The sequence below is a fragment of the Danio rerio genome, chromosome 22 (genome assembly GCF_052040795.2).
Source record: "Danio rerio strain M-AB ecotype USA chromosome 22, GRCz13ab, whole genome shotgun sequence".
Lineage (NCBI taxonomy): Eukaryota > Metazoa > Chordata > Actinopteri > Cypriniformes > Danionidae > Danio > Danio rerio.
Genome location: NC_141042.1, coordinates 19,769,185 through 19,790,582, shown reverse-complemented (window position 1 = coordinate 19,790,582; position 21,398 = coordinate 19,769,185). Strand labels below are relative to the sequence as shown.

General features: G+C 39.0%; 2 protein-coding genes and 2 long non-coding RNA genes across 4 annotated transcripts in view; 1 reads left to right on the top strand and 3 right to left on the bottom strand.

The window, feature by feature from the left end:
- LOC147831556 (uncharacterized) overlaps nucleotides 1–21,398 on the top strand; it is a 95,404-nt gene that overhangs the window by 14,368 nt on the left and 59,638 nt on the right. The gene's annotated exons all lie outside the window — the stretch shown is intronic.
- Nucleotides 1–21,398, bottom strand: part of LOC148679500 (uncharacterized) — a 186,689-nt gene that overhangs the window by 133,513 nt on the left and 31,778 nt on the right. The gene's annotated exons all lie outside the window — the stretch shown is intronic.
- On the bottom strand, nucleotides 1,472–3,554 carry LOC137489056 (duodenase-1). Its single transcript, XM_087304243.1, has 5 exons — nucleotides 2,674–3,554; nucleotides 2,448–2,592; nucleotides 2,192–2,330; nucleotides 1,781–2,032; nucleotides 1,472–1,697 (listed from the first exon to the last, which is right to left on the bottom strand). Exons 1-5 carry the CDS (start codon nucleotides 2,735–2,737, stop codon nucleotides 1,542–1,544), a joined length of 756 nt encoding a protein of 251 aa, XP_087160369.1. The 5' UTR covers nucleotides 2,738–3,554; the 3' UTR covers nucleotides 1,472–1,541.
- On the bottom strand, nucleotides 3,592–7,347 carry si:dkey-21e2.11. The gene is made up of 5 exons (XM_087304246.1): nucleotides 5,493–7,347; nucleotides 5,271–5,415; nucleotides 5,006–5,144; nucleotides 4,292–4,543; nucleotides 3,592–4,212 (listed from the first exon to the last, which is right to left on the bottom strand). The coding sequence occupies exons 1-5, from the start codon at nucleotides 5,638–5,640 to the stop codon at nucleotides 4,057–4,059; spliced, it is 840 nt and encodes a 279-aa protein (XP_087160372.1). The 5' UTR covers nucleotides 5,641–7,347; the 3' UTR covers nucleotides 3,592–4,056.

Sequence of the window (21,398 nt, the reverse complement as noted above, 5' to 3'; positions counted from 1 at the left end):
TTATAATCAACTATTAGCCCCCCTTTTATTCATTTTTTTTTTATATTTCCCAAATTATGTTTAATTGAACAAGGGAATTTTCACAGTATGTTTGATAATATTTTTTTTCTTCTGGAGAAAGTCTTATTTGTTTTATTTTGCTAGATTACAAACAGTTTAAATTTTTTATGAACCATTTTAAGGTCAAAATCAATAGCCCCTTTAAACGTTTCTTTTTTTTGATAGTCTACAGAACAAACCATTGTTATGCAATAAATTCCCTAATTACCCTAACCTGCCTAGTTAACCTAATTAACCTAGTTAAGGCTTTACATATCACTTTAAGCTGTATAGAAGTGTTGAAAAATATCTGGTAAAATATTATGTACTGTCATCATGGCAAAGATAAAATAAATTTGTCATTAGAAAAGAGTTATTAAAACTATTATGTTTAGAAATGTGTTGAAAAAAAATCCCTCTGTTAAACAGAAAATGGGGAAAAAATAAACGGTGAGGGGGCTAATAATTCAGGTTGCTATTAATTCTGACTTCAACTATATATATATATATATATATATATATATATATATATATATATATATATATATATATATATATATATATATATATATATATACAACAATTCTGTCTGGTTCTCAAATCTGATAGGCTGATAGCTGTACAATATTCTGGAATATCAGAACTCCTACAGCCTCTTTACCCTTTGTGTATTACTCCGCCCACATACAGCCAGAAAGAAGCAGACACTACAGATCTAAAGTTTAAAAGATGCATGCTCAACTGTTTAACTGTCAGCTTATGATTTGAATCCAATGCGGAAGAAAGTAGTTCCACATACAAAAAGGTTTTTGAGACTCTCCATGTTTGATTTTGTTTTTATATACACAATTATGCCCTCAAACTGTTGTATAAACACAATATCATAATATATATATATATATATATATATATATATATATATATATATATATATATATATATATATATATATTCATTCATTCATTCATTTTCTTTTCGTCTAGTCCCTATATTAATCCGGGGTCGCCACAGCAGAATAAACCAGCGGATGCCCTTCTAGCCGCAATCTCTGGGAAACATCCAAACAAACTCATTCACTCTTACACTATAAACAATTTAACCTACCCAATTCACCTGTACCGCATGTCTTTGGACTGTGGGGGAAACCGGAGCACCCGGAGGGAAAGTAGGGAGAACATACAAACTCCACACAGAATCTGACCCAGCCGAGGCTCGAACGACTAAGCAACCTTCTTGCTGTGAGGTGACAGCACTACCTATGGTGCCACTGTGTCGCCTTGTTTTTATTTCATTCATTTTTAAAATACAAATGTTTGACCAGTAGTTTTAAAGACCCCTGCCCCCCCCCCCCCCCCATTAGTTTTAAAATTATAATTATTTAATATTGTAATTTTAATGGTCTTGACAATGAAGACGATACAACAATTAATGCTCAATATTTACTATGTTTATTAAATGATTTATGATTACAAGACAAAAATATTTTATGTATCATGAAGTCACTAAACATTTCCAGTTATGTTGTGGATCCATGGAATATATGCTGAAATCCTAGTATACATATTAGGACGCAAACGTGAATTACAGAGATAACGGTCACCAAAAGCTGTGATGCCAACAGCAGTGTTATTACAAACCAAAGGACCTCCTGAATCCCCCTGTTAAAAAACACAGATCAACTTGTCACTAGTGAAATTAGTTTAAACATTAACATAAAGTCTGAATCATTATTCATACGTACAATGCAGGTTCCACCATGGCCATAAACACAGATCATCTTTGAGGCCTTATAGTATGGTCCCCATCTGTATTCACACTCTGCATTGCACATTATAACTGTCTCTGCCTCTCTTAGACGATCAATCGGTGGGCCATTCAACCACAGTGTTCCCCAACCAGCAACACTACAGAGAGTGTCTGCTTTGGCACTTTTTCTATTCTTTGATAATGAAATCAGTCCAATATTGTTGCTCAGTCCGACATTTTTATTTAACTGTAATGCAAAACACAATCGTTCATTATAAACTGTTTTTTTATGATTATTCTGCTGGTTCTGTTAGTTTGTTTAAAAACCGAAGCACCAAATGAAAAGGTATACTGAATGAATAAAAAATAAGCATCTAGAACGACTAACAGTATTACAGATTTATACCTTCAAAAGCATGATGTCATTCTCAAAAGTGTTAGAATTATAGTCTGGATGCGGTATGTAGGATGTCACTTTAAAGGAGTTGCAATCGTTTTTTTCACGCAAATCATGAGTGCCAACCACAACCGTCAAGATGTCACATCTATTAGAAAAGCATCTTATTATCAAATGACACACTGTATGATTGTACTGCTGATAATGTGTCAATGAAAACAGATTTTAGCTCAACATCACACTTTACACTAAACAAAACTCTTACTTCTTCCAGCAATGTGCAGCAGTCAAGACAAACTCTTCAGTAATGAGGAATCCACCGCAGATATGCTGCCCATAATATTGAAGAGAAACCATGTAAGGTCTGGAGTGAGGTTTTGCTTCAGTGCCGTCCTCTATACCCACATGAGCTGAAAGAAATAGTGTTGTTAGTCAATTACTCTGAACATGTATTTTCAATATTTTTAACAAATCTGTAAGTCAGATCTTACCGGTAAAGGTCAGGTGTGGCACAAAAGAAACCAGCAGGAGAAGAGAGATGATGATGATGGTCATGATGAAGACTATCAGTGAGCTTGCAATGACAAAACACAAAATATACCAATATAAAAATAGACACTAAAGGTGGGTGTAGACATTTAAATTGATGTATTATTTTTCCGTTTTGCACCCTAATCAACAGCTTTTATTTTAGGAGTGGAGGAAACCCATTTGATTGGCTGTTAGTAAATATGAGTCATATCGAAAGTCACACCAACTGGACCACAATGAAATTCTCCCAAAATACACCTCCTGTAGTGTGCAACCATTAAGAACTCTTCAGGCTCAAACTTAATTAAAGGCCAGAAAATGTGCATTTTTTACTTGTTTTTATGGGGTTTTGAATGAATGATCCAGTCTCATTTACATGAGACATTTTTGCATTTCACTTAAACAAAGGAAAAAGAAGAGAAATTCAAGCTTCGTGCTGAAATGTACAAATGAACATCTGGTTTAAAAATCAACAAGAGGTTTCAGATGAACAGTGCAGCAGTGTGGTTGATCTCAATGAGGAAATCTAGTTTTGAAAAAGATCTGCTTTGTATTTAAACTTCTAAATGAATAGTTCTGGTTCTTGTTTCTGATTGGCTGAGTTGTGTTTGAGTCATAACAGTGGTAACAAAACAATACAAACAAAAACATTCTACAAACATATGCTGTGTCCCAATTTGCATACTTATACTACGCCCTAAAAGTATGTACTTCTTTTGTCAGGAAAAAGTTTTGAGTGTGCAGCAGAAGAGTATGCAAGCTTTGGGACATACTACTTCCTCTTTAACAGATCGTTGTGCTGATTAGTTTTCCCCCTGTCAATCATCCACACACCATCCACATTTCTGTTGTATTTGATTTCCTAATTTATTGGAGAAACAGCAGCAGATTAACCTTCCGTTCACAAGTCATTCATGCAAAGAAATCTCCTCAGATCTTTGTCATCAGTCATAATACTGATTTAAAATAGTTTTCTTCTTTTGAAGAATGTAGTTGGGATTATGATTAGTAGCCAGATGCTGATCTTATTTGGAAACGGCACCATGACATGGAATATGAAGTCAGTTGCTCAAATTAAACCTTCAAATTTCCAAATGCATGTAGTTAGTAACTACTTAAAAAATGCAACTGACAAATATGAAACAACCTTTGAATTGAAGCGCACCATTGTAAGATGTATTTTTATGCCATTTATTAATCTGAAAATTGTTTGAATAGTAGTTTAAAACCTCATAATCTTGACAATGAAGACAATACAACTGATTGATGCTTGCCATTTGATACTTTTATTGAAAGATTTATGGAAGAATTAAAAAACATTTCTTCCTTTTTTCATGAAGTCACTAAACCTTTCCAGTTATGTTGTGGATCCATGGAATATATGCTGAAATCCTAGTATACACATTAGGACGCAAACGTGAATTACAGAGATAAAGGTCACCAAAAGCTGTGATACCAACAGCAGTGTTATTACAAACCAATGGACCTCCTGAATCCCCCTGTTAAAAAAACAGAGATCAACACATCACTAGTGAAATTAGTTCAAACATTAAAGTCTAAATAATTTTTCATACGTACATTGCAGGATCCACCATGGCCATAAACACAGATCATCTTTGAGGCCTTATATAGAGATTTCCATCTGCGTTCACACTCTGCACGATTCACTATAATTGTCTCTGCCTCTCTTAGACAGTTAGTCTTTGGGCCATTCTTCCACAGTCTTCCCCAACCAGCAACACTACACACAGTATCTGCTTTAACATCTTTTCTTTTCTTTGATAATGATATCAGTCCAACGTTGTTGTTCAGTCTGACTTTTGTATTAAGCTGCAACGCAAAACACAATTGTTAATTATAAACTTATTGGTATATACTAATACTTAGTATACTGTACACATATAATCATGGGCTCGTGTATAACTCTTCAAGACCTCAAGCAATTATTAATGAATACTTCATGAGAAGCAAATGATTATTTAAGATATGATTCATACATTAATCAATAAATAAATATTTAAATCAGCCATAATGCATTTATTCCCTAATAACATATTATACTACATATAACATATTACGTATATCATATATAATCATTTGTTCTTAATGCAGTAATAAAGTTTTAAATATATATCATCCCATGATTATAAGAATAAGAATTTTAATGAATAACGGTGCAGCCCTATTGTAAACTGTTACAACTATTTTTTTTTTTTTTGTATAGATTGCTATTTTGTTTGTTTCAAACCAGAACCACAAATGCAAAAGAATAAAATAATTATAGGCTGATACCTTTAAAAGCATGATATCATTCTTCATAGTTTCAGAGTTATAGTCTGGGTGCGGGAAGTAGGATTTCACTTCAAAGATGTTGCAATAATTTTTTTCACTCAAATCATGGGTGCCAACCACAACTGTGAGGGCATCACCTCTGTTGAAAAAGCATATTGTATCACTGCCATATAATGAACTGTATGACTCTACTGCAGCTGATGTGTCAATCTAAAGGGATTTTAGCCTAGCATAGTGTACAGTTCACACTAAACAAAACTCTTACTTTTTCCAGCAATGTGCAGCAGTCAAGACAAACTGTTCAGTAATGAGGAATATATGCCAGATATGCCAGCTGTTTTTCTGAAGAGAAACCATGTAAGGTCTGGAGTGAGGTTTTGCTTCAGTGCCGTCATCTATGTCCACACGAGCTGAAAGAAATAGTGTAAGTCAAGTACTGAGAACATGTATTTTCAATATTCTAACAAATCTTTAAGTCAGATCTTACCAGTGAAGGTCAGGTGTGGCTCCAGAGAAACCAGCAGGAGTAGAGAGATGATGATGATGGTCATGATGAAGACTATCAGTGAACTCGCAATGACAAAACTCTGTATGAGTATACTATAAAAATAGACACTAAAGGTGGGTGTAGACATTCAGATTGATGTTTTATTTTTAATTTTGCACCCTTAGCAACAGCTTTTATTTAAAGAGTGAAGGAAACCCATTTGATTGGCTGTTAGTAAAGTATGAGTTATCTCAAATATGATGATGATGTTGATGAAATTATCACACCGACTGACTTAGAAAATACATCCCCTTTAGTGCAGCCCTCATGAACTCTTCAGGCACAAACTCCACCAAAGGCCACCAAATGAGAATTTCTTACTTGTTTTTACAGGGTTTTACATGAGATCCAGCCTCAATCACAGTACTACATTTCACTTTAGCCAAGAAAGAGATCAGTTTAAGTAAAGAAATCCAAGCATCATGCTGAAATGTACAATTGAACATTCATTCGTTCATTTTCCTTCAGCTTAGTCCCTTAATTTATCAGGGGTCACCACAGTGGAATGAACCGCCAAATTATCCAGCACATGTTTTACACAGCGGATACCCTTTCAGCTGCAACCTACTACTGGGAAACATCCATACACACTCATTAACACACATACGCTAAGGTCAATTTAGTTTATTCAATTCACATTAAATGTCTTTGGACTGCAGGGGAAACTAAAGCACCCAGAAGAAACCCACGCAAGCACGCAAACGCCACACAGAAATGCCAACTAGCCCAGCTTGTGGAAACGAGGAGAAGAGGAAAGAGAGCCGGAATCCTCGTCAGGCTTAAGACGCCGTGGATTTCGACCTCCGCTCCCCACCATTCTGCAGGCTAACGTTCAGTCACTGAACAACAAATCTTGCGAGCTACGGGCGCGCATTTCCTACCAATGGGAAACAAGAAACTGCTGCATTGTCTGTATTACAGAAACCTGGCTATCTGCGGAGGTACCAGACACAGCTGCTCAATTTTTGGGGTTCTCCATGCACCGCGTGGACAGAAAGAAAGAACTCACAGGGAAAAGCAAAAGTGGAGGTGTGTGTTTCTTTATTAACAACTCATGGTGTGATGAGAGAAACATACACCCAGTTAGATCATTTTGTTCCCTTGATCTAGAATATCTTATGCTTCGATGTTGGCCATACTGGCTACCGAGGGAGTTCACAACTGATATAATCACGGCTGTCTACATCCACCCTCAAGCCAACACAGTGCAGGCACTCAGGGAACTGTACGAGAGCATAATCGAGCTGGAAACCGCACACCCATAGGCAGCGTTTATTGTTACAGGGGACTTTAACAACACCAATCTCAGGAAAATCGCTCCAAAATACTATCAACATATCACCACAAATACACTTGATGACCATATTTTGGATTATTGCTATTCCCCGTTCCGGTACCCCTACAAATCCCGGACCAATCGGACCAGATTCCATACTTCAAGACTGTTTTGATCACGTGGACTGGGATATGTTCTGGGCAGCTTGTGATGATGACATTAAAGCGTACTCAGACACAGTTACATGCTTCATCAGAAAATGCATAGAAGACATGATCCCAACAAACAGTGTCCGTATCTACCCCAACCAAAAACCATGGATCAATGGTGAAGTTCGAACAGCATGTGGCAGGGACTTAATTAAATCCCAGACTTTAAAAGTAACAAACCCGCCACTGTAAACATTGCTGCGTCTCTCCTGGATGAGCTCAACTCATTCTACGCTTGCTTTGAAGCTCAGGAAAGCACGCACAAACTGTGCGCTCCCATGTCCGAAACCGAAAGCACACTCTTTATTTCTGTTGCGGACGTAACGAGACCTTTTCGTCGTGTAAACATCCGGAAAGCTACGGGGCCAGATGGCATCCCTGGATGTGTACTTAAAGCATGCGCAGACCAGCTAGCTGGAGTTTTCACGGACATCTTTAACCTCTCACTCTCTCCGTCTGTGGTTCCCACATGCTTCAAGACAGCTACTATTGTGCCCATAACAAAATCAACTAAAAGCACATGCTTGAATGACTGGCCTCCGATTGCTCTGACACCCATCTTCAGCAAATGCTTTGAGAAGCTGATTAAAAAGCACATCTGCTCTGTACTGCCCGCTCACACCGACCCTCTGCAATTTGCATACAGAAGTAACCACTCCACAGACTGTGCAATTGCTTTCACTTTGCACACTGCTCTGTCTCAACTTTATTGTGGACTACAGCTCAGCATTCAACACCATAGTGCCTGCCAAGCTGGCGGTGAAGCTCCAGGCTCTGGGTCTGCACAGTTCTCTGTGCAACTGGATCCTGGACTTCCTGTTAAGAAGACGCCACATGGTCAGAATGAAAAACATCACCTCATCCCCACTGATCCTTAACACTGGTGCTCCACAGGGCTGTGTTCTCAGCCCACTCCTGTACTCCCTGTACACACATGACTGTACAGCCAAACACAGCTCCAATGACATCAGTATGCACATGCAAGCCACACACCTCCATTGTAAACAATCAACTTGCACATGGAAAAGACATGATATGTAAACGACCCCTAAGTCTGCCGTCATTTGCAAAATCAAGCAGTCTTCTTTCAGAGACTTGCTGGAATTACCTGACTTGTTGACTAATGGGTTGCGGACCCATTGCTTGGCAGTTTGTGGATCCTTCACTAGACCTTTTCCCCTTCGCAAAGACAATTTCAAAAGAAGTCTTACTCATTTTGCTAGCTTGTGAGTTGAAATTTATAGTTCAAGTGACCAAGATGTAACCGAGAGAATACGGTCATTTTTAAAAATAAAAGATCGGTACTGGTCTGCGGCCCAGGGGTTGGGGACCACTGGTTTAAACCATGAGTGCTTAAACTCACTCTTGGAGGGCCAATGTCCTGAAAAATTTATAAACAACCCCAATCAGACACACTGATTATTCAAACTTGCAAGAAATGTACACCAACATTTGTTGATTTAAAAAGTAAAATTTAAAGCAATGATCTCGTAGCATTATTTATAATACTGTAATATAAATCAAAGTTCATTCATTCATTTTCCATAGGCTTAGTCAGCTTATTGGGATTACCACAGCGGAATGAACCACAAACTTATCCAGCATATGTTTTACACAGCGGATGTCCTTCCAGCTCCAACTCAATACTGGGAAACACCCATACACTTTCATATGCCCACATTCATACACTACGGCCAATTTAGCTTATTCAATTAACCTATACTGCATGTCTTTAGACTGGGGGAAGCTGGAGCACTCGGAGGAAACCCGCGTCAACACGGGGAGAACATGTAAACTCCACACAGAAATGTCAACTGACCCAGCCGAGGCTCGAACCAGCGACAGTGCTAACCACTGAGCCACCGTGTCACCCCATAAATAAATAAGTAAATGAATACTTTAGTAATATATGGTAAGAGATTTGACAAAATTTAGAGTGCACATTATCAGCTGACGAACTTCCAGTATCCAGTTAAAGAAGGGCCACACGTTTCACCAGTTCTACCTACAGGTCTGAGATAAATTGAGTATGTCTGTGGTTTGCTCCTCTCTCACATCCTGAATGAGAAATGAGATCAGAGGTGTTAAGAAAAGGTGTCAAGATTAGAGGTGTTAGTCTATTGTCATAAACAAAAACAACATGTTATTTTTTGTAAATTCTTTCCACAGTGTATGAAAGTATCTTGTTGGACTATAAATTATTTAAAATAAAGAAAATGGTGTGTTTTTCCCAGCACAACACTTAAATACAGTACTTAAAATTTATAAATTCTCCAAAATGTATTTGTTTGCAGTGAAAATCATCTTTAAAAAGACCTGTGTTGCTTACCATCTCTGCACACATTTATAGAAGTGTGGTTTGGGTGGGCTGACACCTTTGAGCCAAGTTCCTTTTTAAAACATAAAATCCAAGCTGTTTTGTAGAGATAACAATCATTTGTCCTTAAGATAATGCATGTTTAAAACTCTACAGTACTGTTTCTGACTCTACAGAATGTTTGCAGTGATGTCTGATTGTTGTAGGTTGGATGCTATGGAGGTATATGTAATAGGTATAGGTAATAGTGTATAGGTAATAGTGTGCTTTCCAGGGATCTGAGAGGATCCTAATGCGCCACTACAGAGTTGGGGATGATGATTATACACTGACGATCAGGGGGAGTCAGTTTTTTCCAGCAATTTTAGTTTGTGTAACATACTTCAGTAAACCAAATTTATCAATTTAATTCAATTATATCTAATCTATTAATCAAATGTGTGGTTAGCAAGGACATTCTTGATCCTAAACAAACGGTGCAATTTGCATTCCTGCACCAAAAAAAAAAAAAAAATAGATGCCCATGAAAATCTGCACTGTTGATGTAAAAAAATAATATGTTGGAGCAAGTGTATAATATAATATAAACTACACAGCTTTTTTACATTACTTTTAGGCTATGTGGATACAAACATCTGTTTTACAACATACATAACTGTTTTGTGCTCTAGATCTGCCGGTTTCAAACCACTGAATTTATATTTTTCTGCAGCCATAGACGGCTTTGTGCAGGCACTCTCAATAATATTAAACTATAAAAGACTGGTCAAATGTATATTTAAATGATCTATTATTTTAATTATCAACAAGATACAGATCAGAGCAAACTCATTCTGATGTTCTTTAGGGGGAATCAAGGGTAAATTAAGTGGGTCAGACCCCCAAAACCCCGTTTGTAAATCACATCCTGAGTATGACCATCCATTAGAAGAGTCATTAAACTACAGTATGCCCCTGACACTCCTCAGGGGCCTAAAAAACTCCCACAATATCCTTAAAAAAAGAGTTGGGGTCTAACTTCAAAATCTCGTTTAAATGTTCACATGGCCTTTGTCCATCATAGCCCATAACCAAAACTGCTGCGTTATTACGGTTTTTTTTTTCTTTCTTTTTTTTCTTTATATTTTTGAGCCAAATCTTAGCACCATTCTATGGTGTGACTGTCTCAAACATAGCTTAATAAATTACTACACATAATTAACAAATTCATCAGGTCTAGTTTTACAAGTGGCTATTTTAGTAAATTTCATTGTTTTTAAGCCATATGTTTCTAAAATATATGAACTTGATACATTCTGTCACTGAAAATCATGTCGACTGGTGTGAGGCTATATGCGTTGTGGGTTTTATGATTGTACTGTATATACAAACACAAATGCAAAAGCAACAGAAGGCCACAGGAGATTTTTGTTTTTTTTTTATTTAAATTTTTAGTTTCATTTTATTTTTTATTTTAATTTAATTTATTATTTATTATTAAATTGTTCAATTTATGCCAATAATACCAGATAGCACCTTTAACAACAGATCTCTGTGAAAGGGGCGAGATAATAATAGAAATATATAGCGTTTTGTTCATTTACAAAGGCAAGTTTTTTTTTTTTGGAAGATTGTTATACACAAATTAACTTGAACAAAATAGATGCCTTGTGTGCTTGTAACGATGTTTTACAGCCTGCAAATAGCATAATTTGAATGCCAAAAAAGATCTACAGCATACGCTTCTGTAAATTTATGTGGTCAAGTATGAATGGAAACATATTCACAAATTAGACAGTAATTTTTTTACTCCCGATTTGACAAACAGAGAGACATATTTATTTAGCAGAGCCAACAGAAATAGAAATATAGTGCTAATTATTTAAAATAATCAGTGAGAAAAAAAAACTATAAAACGATTGCAAGTGGGTGGAGACTTTAATGTTGTGTAGGCAAGATGGTGAGTAAATACCGTTCCCATTAATGCTTGTGGTATCATTCTCAGATCACAGATAGTTTGGGCTATAATTAATAAACATGTCAGCATATTTGTTGTAACTTCATATCCAAATATTTCAGTATGCTTAAATAGTATAATAATGTAGCTTATTGCAATAACTTGATGCATTTAGGCATGTAGACTGATTAACTGAACTGAAACAACTGAGCAACTAAACAATAAAGAAGTTATACAGATGAAGGACAAATGATACAGTTGCAGTTGTCCCATTTCTGGGAGGGAGAGTGAAAGATCTGGAGGAGGACAGGGAACCACCTAACTGACAGAGATGTAGCCTATGTAGAAGAAGTCCTATATAAAACAACACAATATTTAGATTTAAACCAACATCAGGATTCAGCACACAATTTCCTTTCTGCCAAATAACTTTTTTTCAGTCTTCATTTAAATTTTGGCCAAATCGATAGTTTAAGTTCATTTAAGCAGCCCAAGAGTGGTTGTGCAAATGGCCACAAGAGGTCACTATAGGGATTTAATTCACTCAGTTAATTCAGGTTAAGGCAAACCCCGGAACCTGTATAATCATACAACGTCACTCTCATCAAAACACTCTAGTCTTAGAAGCTTGGTGATAACAAGTTCCTGTGACAAATGTAAGTTAATGCAAGCCATGTAATCACAATAATGTGCGTTATAATGTTTGTTTTTTGTAGTATTGTCTCATGTTTACATTCGTGTGTACAGTTTAGCCAGGTGACCATCACTAAACTAGTAGCTAACATTACGTGTTTAAAATCTAGCACCCCTTGGTGAGCGGAGTGAGGTATGTAATTTATGTTTGTGTTTCAAATACGGAAAAAAAAAAAACAGTTAGGAGTTAGGAGGATTCTAAGGGCCCTTGCATTTTAGGATTAGGGGCCCATCACCAATCGCCCCCACCCTCTAATATTACCTGCTCTGAGCTGGGGCACTGAAGAGTTTTACCTGGACAGACTCAGAAAGCATGGTAGAAACCAGTAATTTTCTTTAATGCAGCAGTTTATTATATTATATTATATAATTCCCAAGACCTTTTTCATATTTACTGTAGCTCACTCTTGGTGGTAAGATTGTGTAATTTTTTTGTCTTTAACTGTTTGATTAATTAATTGTGTATATTATTTACATTCCTAATTGTGCATGTCTACATGACTAAGATACATGAAGTGATGTCACAAAGATTCCTGAATACTGGTTGTTTACATTAAAAATGGTGACATTTTTAATAACTTAAACTTTGCTTTTTTTTTTTAAGAATAGTCATTTTTAGACACCCAAAATCTGTTTTCGTGTAAAATTGATACTTTTTTTTCGGGCTGAAAACATTGTGTAAATGACCTCATATTTACCACACATACACACTCAAAATCAAAATTACCATCTTTGTAAGGCATCAGCAAAACTGCTAAGTTGTGTTTCACACATCAGATGTGGTCAGCAGAAGCAGAGATTATGTTCATGGTTAAGATAATCAGTGAAACTATCAAAGTTTTTTGAATTTGGTGGAGACTTTAAGCTGTGATATAAGATCGTGGTATAAGACTGTGGTATAAGTGACATGATTAGTAAAATTTCTTGTTAAACTTGTGGTCTAGTTTTCAGGTCACATGATTTATTATAAAACTATTAAGCACATCAGCATAGATTTTAATATTTGATTTATTAAACAGAAAGAAAAAGTCTTACATCGTCCATGTGTAGTTTAAAAATATAAACCAACTTAATACTGAAAAACATGATAAATGATTATTCTTAAACAAAATGTGTGTTTTCGTGGGCAAAAATGGTTTTGGTCTTGTTGCATCAGTTTCTCTCCTTCAGTGAAAAAACGTTGCCTTTCATCATTGTAGAAGATTAAAGAACAGTGTATAATATATAATATAATCAGGGCTAAACATTAACTTTTTTGATCACCAGCCACTGTGGATAGTAGTTTTCCAGCATTACTAGCCACTTGCCATTTTCACTAGCCACAATTTTGTTGTTGGGAAAATATATTTTATACACATAAATATTTTTGTGTGTCGTGTATGAGCGTGCTCAAAAATCATGAGCTAATGGGTCAGGGTTTTATATATTACAATTAGTTTTCATAATTTTCAGAGCCCAAAATGAAGGATTTACCCAATTTATCTATGACCACACCATAAATAAACAGTTAATTATTTCTTAGCATTTTTTAAATGTGTGAAGACATGCAAAAATATAGCTGAATACTAAACTTTTTACATTTACTTAACAAAACATTTGCACAGTCATATGTCCTGGCTAAAGATCACCAATTAACTGCACATAAATGGGGAGTTATTCTCCCATTACAGCAATGTTATTGTAAAAAAAAAGATAATTAACCCATATTAATGCAAAAAAGCAGGTAAAAAACATATTTGTGATAATGAAAGGATGATCACACACGCATGGTTAATGATAGACCCATAAATTATCTTTTCAAAGAATGGTTAAACCGAAAGCAACTGGCGCTGCTTACAATAAGTCAACTCTGGAACTCTTGAAAGCAGCAAGACTGAACAGGTGCATGTTCCTCCCTTTTTGTTCAGTCTATTTGAAATAGAATCAATCGCATCAGTTGTGTTTTTAGACACAGTTGCTTCACAAAAGGAAACGGAAGCGCGCACGCCTTATAAACAGTCGCGTGCATCACCTCAGCTGTTAGCGCGAGTGATTATCCTCTCATTCGGTATTCACCTGCTTTGCTCGCACGAAGTTGCGAATGCAATTATTTTTGTCAGTCGTGTTGCTTCTCGATCGCCTGTGCATGCATATTGGTCGAACCCTGCTCTTAAGAATTATTATCTGGGAAAATTATTTTCAACAAGCCAAAGTGGCTAGTGGGAGTGTCTGTTTTACCCGCCACCGCCAAAATCTACCTGCATTGGTTGCAGCAGCCATCAACTGCATTGGCCATAGCAATTGGCGGGTTGGCAGGTGTTAATGTAAAGCCCTGAATATAATATATATTAGTATTAGGGGTGTAATGATTCACAAAAATCACGGTTCGGTTCGATATGTTTTTGATACAGCAATAAAAGAAAAAAAGCCAGAGGATTTCTCTGATTTTAATGTTTTCATGTATTAAAACTAACATCATAAATGTCACCGACTCGGTCCCAGTCATTCCCCTCGCTGGCCAGCAGAGGCCGCCATCCCCGGACTTCTAAGCATTACATCATCCACCTAGACTGATCGTGCACACACCTGAACTGAATCCAGTTAACGACCCACGCTCCTATATAAGCCACACTCAAACTCCAGTTCTCTGCTTAGCCCCGTTTAGCCCCGGCCAGCATTTCTGAGCGTTCTATCCTGCCTGATCTTCCGTTTACTACTACTGCCCGTTTCACGACTCTGCTCTGTCTTCTGCCTGCCCTCGACCAAAGCCTGTTTCCTCGGACTCTGATTATCGCCGCCTGCCCCTGACTAAAGCCTGTTACACGGACTCTGAATCACGCTGCCTGCCTCTGACCCAAGCCTGGTAATCACACTGCGTCTCTCATCTGCTACTTCCCTATTGATGTGTATGTTGTATGTCCGCACAGCCGTGCAAGTTGTTGATGTTTAAGTGTGACTTAATAAATACTGCAAAATGGATCCCTCCGTGTCAGTCTCCCCGTTACAGAAGACTTCGCCCAACATGGATCCCGCAGTCATGCAGGCCCTGTCCCACGAAGTCGCAACTCAAGCTCAGGTACTAACAACACATCAGCAACAGTTATCACATCTAACCCAGCTGACCGATGAATTAGTTAAGGCATTGCAAGATCTTCGAGTTGCTTCCACAGTGCAACTCACCACCAATTACACTCCGAGCCAACATCCTGTTACACCGCTCCAGACCTTCTCCGGCGTTCGTTTGGCATTTCCCGACAAGTTCTCAGGTAACCCAGCCAAATGCAAAGGCTTTTTACTACAGTGTAAACTCTTTATCGCTCAACAGCCCCATCTGTTTACTGATGAAAAGAGTAAAATTGCCTTTGTGTGCTCCCTGCTCACGGGAAAAGCTTTAGATTGGGCTACTGCGCTCTGGCCAGACAATACCCCAATTTTCCCCTCATTTAATGACTTTCTCAAACGTTTTTGTACGGTTTTCGACCATCCTGAAGGAGGTCGTAATGCTGGCGAGGAGCTTTTGTGTGTCCAGCAGAGAAATCAACCTGCAGCCGAATTCGCTCTACATTTCCGCACGCTAGCTGCGCAGACTGGCTGGGCTGACGGTCCTCTAAAGACACTCTACAGAAAAGCTCTGAACCCAGAACTGCAGACTGAGATGGCATGCCGTGATGAGGGAAAATCACTGGATCAGTTCATTGAACTTTCAATCAGGTTGGATAATTTACTTCGAGTTAGAAGACCCCTACAGTCTGTTTTTCCCTGTCCTGTAACCCCTGAAGACCCCTCAGCTCCAAGTTCCCCTGAACCCATGCAACTGGGAAGAACCCGATTAACCCCTGAGGAACGTGAAAGAAGATTGTATGATCATTTATGCCTGTATTGTGGTCTTTTGGGTCATACCAAGTTCCGGTGTCCCAATAAACCTCCACCTAAGACAGTGTCGGTGAGTGCAACCAATTTACCCTCCACCTCCAATAACCATCTGAGTTTACCCGTCTGTCTGAATTATGGTGATGTAAGGATTCAGACTCGAGCTTTGGTTGATTCGGGAGCTGCTGGCAATTTTATTGACCACACGTTTGCGAGAAACCACTCCATCCCTCTTACCACCTGTGACTCTTCCCTAGCCATCACAGCTATAGACGGACGCCCCCTGGGGGAAGGAAACATTAAACTCCGTACCCAACCACTCTCTGTTCAAACTGCCTCTCACCATGAAGAAAAACTCTCCTTCCTAGTAATTGACTCTCCTCAGCATATCATTGTCTTCGAATTGCCCTGGCTGCAGGCCCATGACCCCCAGATCTCCTGGAAGACTGGTGGGATTATCAAATGGAGTAAGAACTGCATTAACCAATGTCTTCAATCTGTCACCTCTGTCCAACTCAAGACCAGAATCGCCTGTCCTGAAAACCCTGAGTCCAGTCAGATCCCCGAAACTTACCAAGATCTCAATGAAACCTTTAACAGACAGAAAGCCACTAAACTCCCTCCCCATCGTGAGTATGATCATGCTATGGAGTCACTACCAGGCATACCGCCTCCTCGTGGAAGGATCTTTCCACTCTCTCAGCCTGAGACCGAAGCCAGGAATACTTGCGTCACGGAGAAGTTGGAGAAGGGCTCTGTTCAAACATCCGCATCACCTGCTCCAGCTAGCCTAACCGTCCCCTCCACAGCCATGTCGTTTGTCGTCGAGAGTGATACCTCTGACACGGGCATCGGCACTAAACGTTCCCAGAGGACCCCGGCAACTAACAAACTCCACCCCTATACCTTTCATTCTCTCAAACGTAACCCTGCCAAGAGAAACGATGATGTCGAGCAAATTCGTAAGAAACCCCTGGAAGCACCTCGTCGTCCTGGTCCCATGTACTTCCCCGGACAGTGGGTGTGGCTATCAACCCGAGACCTCCACTTGAAACTTCCTTGCAAGAAATTCAGCCCCAGGTACGTGGGTCCTTTTCAAATTGAGAAACAGATTACTCCTGTATCCTTCCGACTGACACTACCTAACCACTACCGTATCTCTCCCATTTTCCATGTCTCCCTGCTCAAGCCTGCTGTTGGTCCAGCTGAGGTGGATAGGGAGGTGGCAGCCGGTGAACAGGGTCTCCCACCTATCATGATCGACAGAGAAGAGGCTTACCGGATCCATGAGATCCTGAGATCTAGACGCCGGGGCAGACAACTACAGTACCTCGTCGACTGGGAGGGGTACGGCCCGGAGGAAAGATCTTGGATCAAACGTAAGGATATTCTCGATCCAACTCTGGTGAATGAGTTTCACTTGCAACATCCGGAAATGCCGGCCCCTCGCCCCCGTGGAAGACCCCGGCGTCGCAATTCTTCTCACTTCAGGAGCCGTTCGTTGGAGGGGGGCTCTGTCACCGACTCGGTCCCAGTCATTCCCCTCGCTGGCCAGCAGAGGCCACCATCCCCGGACTTCTAAGCATTACATCATCCACCTAGACTGATCGTGCACACACCTGAACTGAATCCAGTTAACGACCCACGCTCCTATATAAGCCACACTCAAACTCCAGTTCTCTGCGAAGTCTTGTTTAGCCCCGGCCAGCATTTCTGAGCGTTCTATCCTGCCTGATCTTCCGTTTACTACTACTGCCCGTTTCACGACTCTGCTCTGTCTTCTGCCTGCCCTCGACCAAAGCCTGTTTCCTCGGACTCTGATTATCGCCGCCTGCCCCTGACTAAAGCCTGTTACACGGACTCTGAATCACGCTGCCTGCCTCTGACCCAAGCCTGGTAATCACACTGCGTCTCTCATCTGCTACTTCCCTATTGATGTGTATGTTGTATGTCCGCACAGCCGTGCGAGTTGTTGATGTTTAAGTGTGACTTAATAAATACTGCAAAATGGATCCCTCCGTGTCAGTCTCCCCGTTACAATAAAAGTATGATCTTGTTTTTTTTTTCTTTTACTTTAAACAGTGATAGAGCTATACTTCTGGGGTTTCTGCTTAGCAGCAAATAAAACAAATCCTTCTTTATACTCAAAACCAAAGAGCATCTTATAAAAAATAAACTCATTTTCAATCCATTTTTAATTATTTTTTATTTTCAGAAAGATGAGTGTCCACCTTTTCCTCAGACAACACAGATCTGCTTGATTTGACTGGCACCTGCCTTTTTAGTGGATGTGAAAGCAGGAATTATCTGACTGAAATGGGCTTATGAAGGAATAATGTAACGGGGCTCTATTACATTAAACATTTTCTTAAAACCCACTTCCCACTTCCGATTAAGGTCTCACTCATCCGATTAAGGTCTCTCATATCCACAGCTATAAATGTGCCGATCGCCTTGTTGATTTGTTTTACCCTGTTCGAATCTGTAGGAATTGCCTGTCTGAATGCTGTTCCAGTTCCAGATACTGATTCTGTGTTGTCAGTGTAAATGAGTTGATATGCTCAAATATTACCACTCTCTTGGTGGCGGTGATGGTGCGCGACGTATCTGAAGAGCGGTGGAGGCGTGTGCGTGCAATGTACCTGAGCGGTGGGGGGTGAGTTGTGCCCAACATACCTGAAGTGCTGGGAGGGATGCATGCTCTCCCAGATGTGGGAAAGACAGTTTATGTGGAACAATACAAGTTTCATATTGCTCACAGCCCAAGATTTTTGCTGTGGGCACCATTAAAACTAACGTTTTGTAGTGGCGAAAGTAACCAAAGCTTTGGCTAGAGCAGCTGGCATCCGGAAGTGCATCCGGAAAGTATTCATTGCGCTCCACTTTTTCCAAATATTTTTATTTTACAGCCTTATGGCAAAATGGATTAATGTATTTCCTCAAAATTCTACGCACAAACCCCCATAATGACAATATGAACAAATATTTTTTTAAATGGTTGCAAGTTTATTAAAAATAAAAAACCTGAAAAATTCCATGTACATAAGTATTCACAGCCTTTGCAGTGAAGCTCTAAATTGAGCTCAGGTACATTCTGTTTCCACTGATCATTCTTGAGATATCTCAGTAGCTTAATTAAAGTTCACCTGTGGTAAATTCATTTTATTGGACATGATTTGAAAAGGCACACACCTGTCTATATAAGGTCCCAGGGTTGACATTGCATGTTAAAGCACAAACCAAGCATGAAGACAAAGGAATTGTCTGTAGAGCTCAGACACAGGATTGTCTCGAGGCATAAGGCTGTGAGGGGTTACAGACAAATTTCCGCTGCTCTGAAAGTTCCAATGAGCACAGTGGCCTCCATCATCCGTAAATGGAAGATGTTTGGACCACCAGTACTCTTCCTAGAGCTGGCCAGCCATCTAAGCTGAGTGATCGGGTAGAAGGGCCTTAGTCAGGGAGGTGATAAGTAACCCAATGGTCACTCTGTCTGTTCTTCTGTGGAGAGAGGAGAACCTTACAGACAGACAACCATCTGTGCAGCAACCCACCAATCAGGCCTGTATGGTAGAGTGGCCAGATGGTAGCCAGTTCTTAGTAAAGAATTTGCCAAAAGGCATCTGGAGGACTCTCAGTCCATAAGAAACTAAATTCTGTGGTCTGATGAGACCACGCACGTGCACACATAGGGCTCAACCTGTGCAGTGCACATGCCTTTTTTAGTCTTGGATAGAAAGTGCCCTTCCAAAATGATCAAAAGTGCCCCCGCGACTCCCCCCCCCCCACCACCACCACCATCACCGCCCTTTAGTAGGCACGCGACAACATCGCTCTTGAGTACGTGCGTTCTCCACTCCCCACCCCCCCGCTTTACAGTACACGCACGACAACACCACTCTTCAGTACGCGCGCGACAACAACAACAACAACAACAACAACAACTAAATCCTATTGAACATCTCTGGAAAGATCTGAAAATGGCTGTACACCATCGCTTTCCATCCAAGCTGATAGAGCTTGAGAGGTACTGCAAAGTGGAATGGGCAAAAGTTCCCAAAGACAGGTGTGCCAAGCTTGCTGTCATATTCAAAAAGACTTGAGGTTGTAATTGCTGCCAACGGTGCATCAACAAAGTATTGAGCAAAGGCTGTGAATACTTATGTACATGTGATTTTTCAGGTGTTTATTTTTAATAAAATTTGCAACAATTTAAAAAAAAAATTTTTTTCACATTGTCATTATGGTATAAATCATTATTTTAGTATAAAATTTCGAGGAAATAAATTAATTTAATCCATTTTGGAGGAAGGCTGTAACATAAACAACTGTGGAAAAAGTGAAGCACTAGGAATCCTTTTCGGATGCACTGTACGTAATCTCTGGTAGTGAGTTTAGTAAAAGGCAACAGATGATTGTTGTTTTCATTTCATTTCATTCATTATTTCATTTTATTTTATTTACCAGTTTGGTCAAATGGATCAATAATTTTAAACATGTTCCACCATTCAATGTCTGATTTGGAAATTTAAGAAGTTGTCAAGATGACCCCCAAACACCCCATCCTTTACCTCCATATTTAATTAAAACATCTTGTTGACTTACAGATCAAAAACGACCTGTGACCATTTTAACACCTATTTTTTTTTATTTTATTTATTTATTTTTTTGATGTATCTTTCTAAAATGACCTCAAAATTTTGGAAAATGAACCATTTTCTATTTTCATGAAGGTTGTACCATCTATAAAACTATTTTTACACTACAAACGTTGGAGGCACATGTTGGCACACATATGCACATTCTTACCTGTAGAAAAAGGGAATGCTAAGACCAGACAAGTGTTAATATTGTATTTGAAAATGGTTAAGACAGTGAGGACAATTCAATTGCTTGACTGATTTATTATTTAGGTAATACTAAACTTTGATGAATAGCTGTTTTAAGCATATTCTTTCAATTTGATGGTCATAGTCTGCTGACCTTTCAAATCAGCGTTTTAATTTGAATATTTTTTTATATTCTATTGAAAAAGCAACAGTTCTGACGTAACATTTATTTCATCAACAGAGGCAATGCAATTTATGTCTTAACAAAAACTGACAGGTGGAAAAATTGGGGCACGCCTAGGCACATTACAGTCACCTTTTGCTGAAATAACAGAATGGCAGTTCTAGAACATTGTATCGTGTCTGACCATGAATTCCTTGGTAGATCTGGAACTGTGCTTTGTGTCATTGTTCTGCTGAAACATCCAACCCAGGAGTAACGTCTGCTTCTTGACTTATTCCTGAACATTGTCTTAAGAATCTGCTGATACTGGGTGAAATTCATGCGACCATTAACTCTGACAAGGCTTGCAGTACTTTTGCTTGCCACACATTCCCACAGCATGATGGAGCCCCCACCAAATTTGATCAGGAGCTCTTCACGCCCATTTACTGTTGTGAATTCACTATAGCTTCACATGGCTTATTACTTTTTAAAGGTAATTACCAATGGGACACATCTGACCTCCTCTGGAATCTAATCACCCGTTCACCATGTTTTAAATGAATTCTATGTG

Bases quoted from the DNA above. Each gene is read 5' to 3' on its own strand.
- LOC137489056 (XM_087304243.1), bottom strand. From the start codon at position 2,737: ATGACCATCATCATCATCTCTCTTCTCCTGCTGGTTTCTTTTGTGCCA. The intron at 2,593-2,673 runs GTAAGATCTGAC...TATTTCTTTCAG, and splicing joins GCCACACCTGACCTTTACCG to CTCATGTGGGTATAGAGGAC. The intron at 2,331-2,447 runs GTAAGAGTTTTG...CTTTTCTAATAG, and splicing joins GCTGCACATTGCTGGAAGAA to ATGTGACATCTTGACGGTTG.
- si:dkey-21e2.11 (XM_087304246.1), bottom strand. From the start codon at position 5,640: ATGTCTACACCCACCTTTAGTGTCTATTTTTATAGTATACTCATACAG. The intron at 5,145-5,270 runs GTAAGAGTTTTG...CTTTTTCAACAG, and splicing joins GCTGCACATTGCTGGAAAAA to AGGTGATGCCCTCACAGTTG. The intron at 4,544-5,005 runs GTATCAGCCTAT...TTTGCGTTGCAG, and splicing joins ATGATATCATGCTTTTAAAG to CTTAATACAAAAGTCAGACT.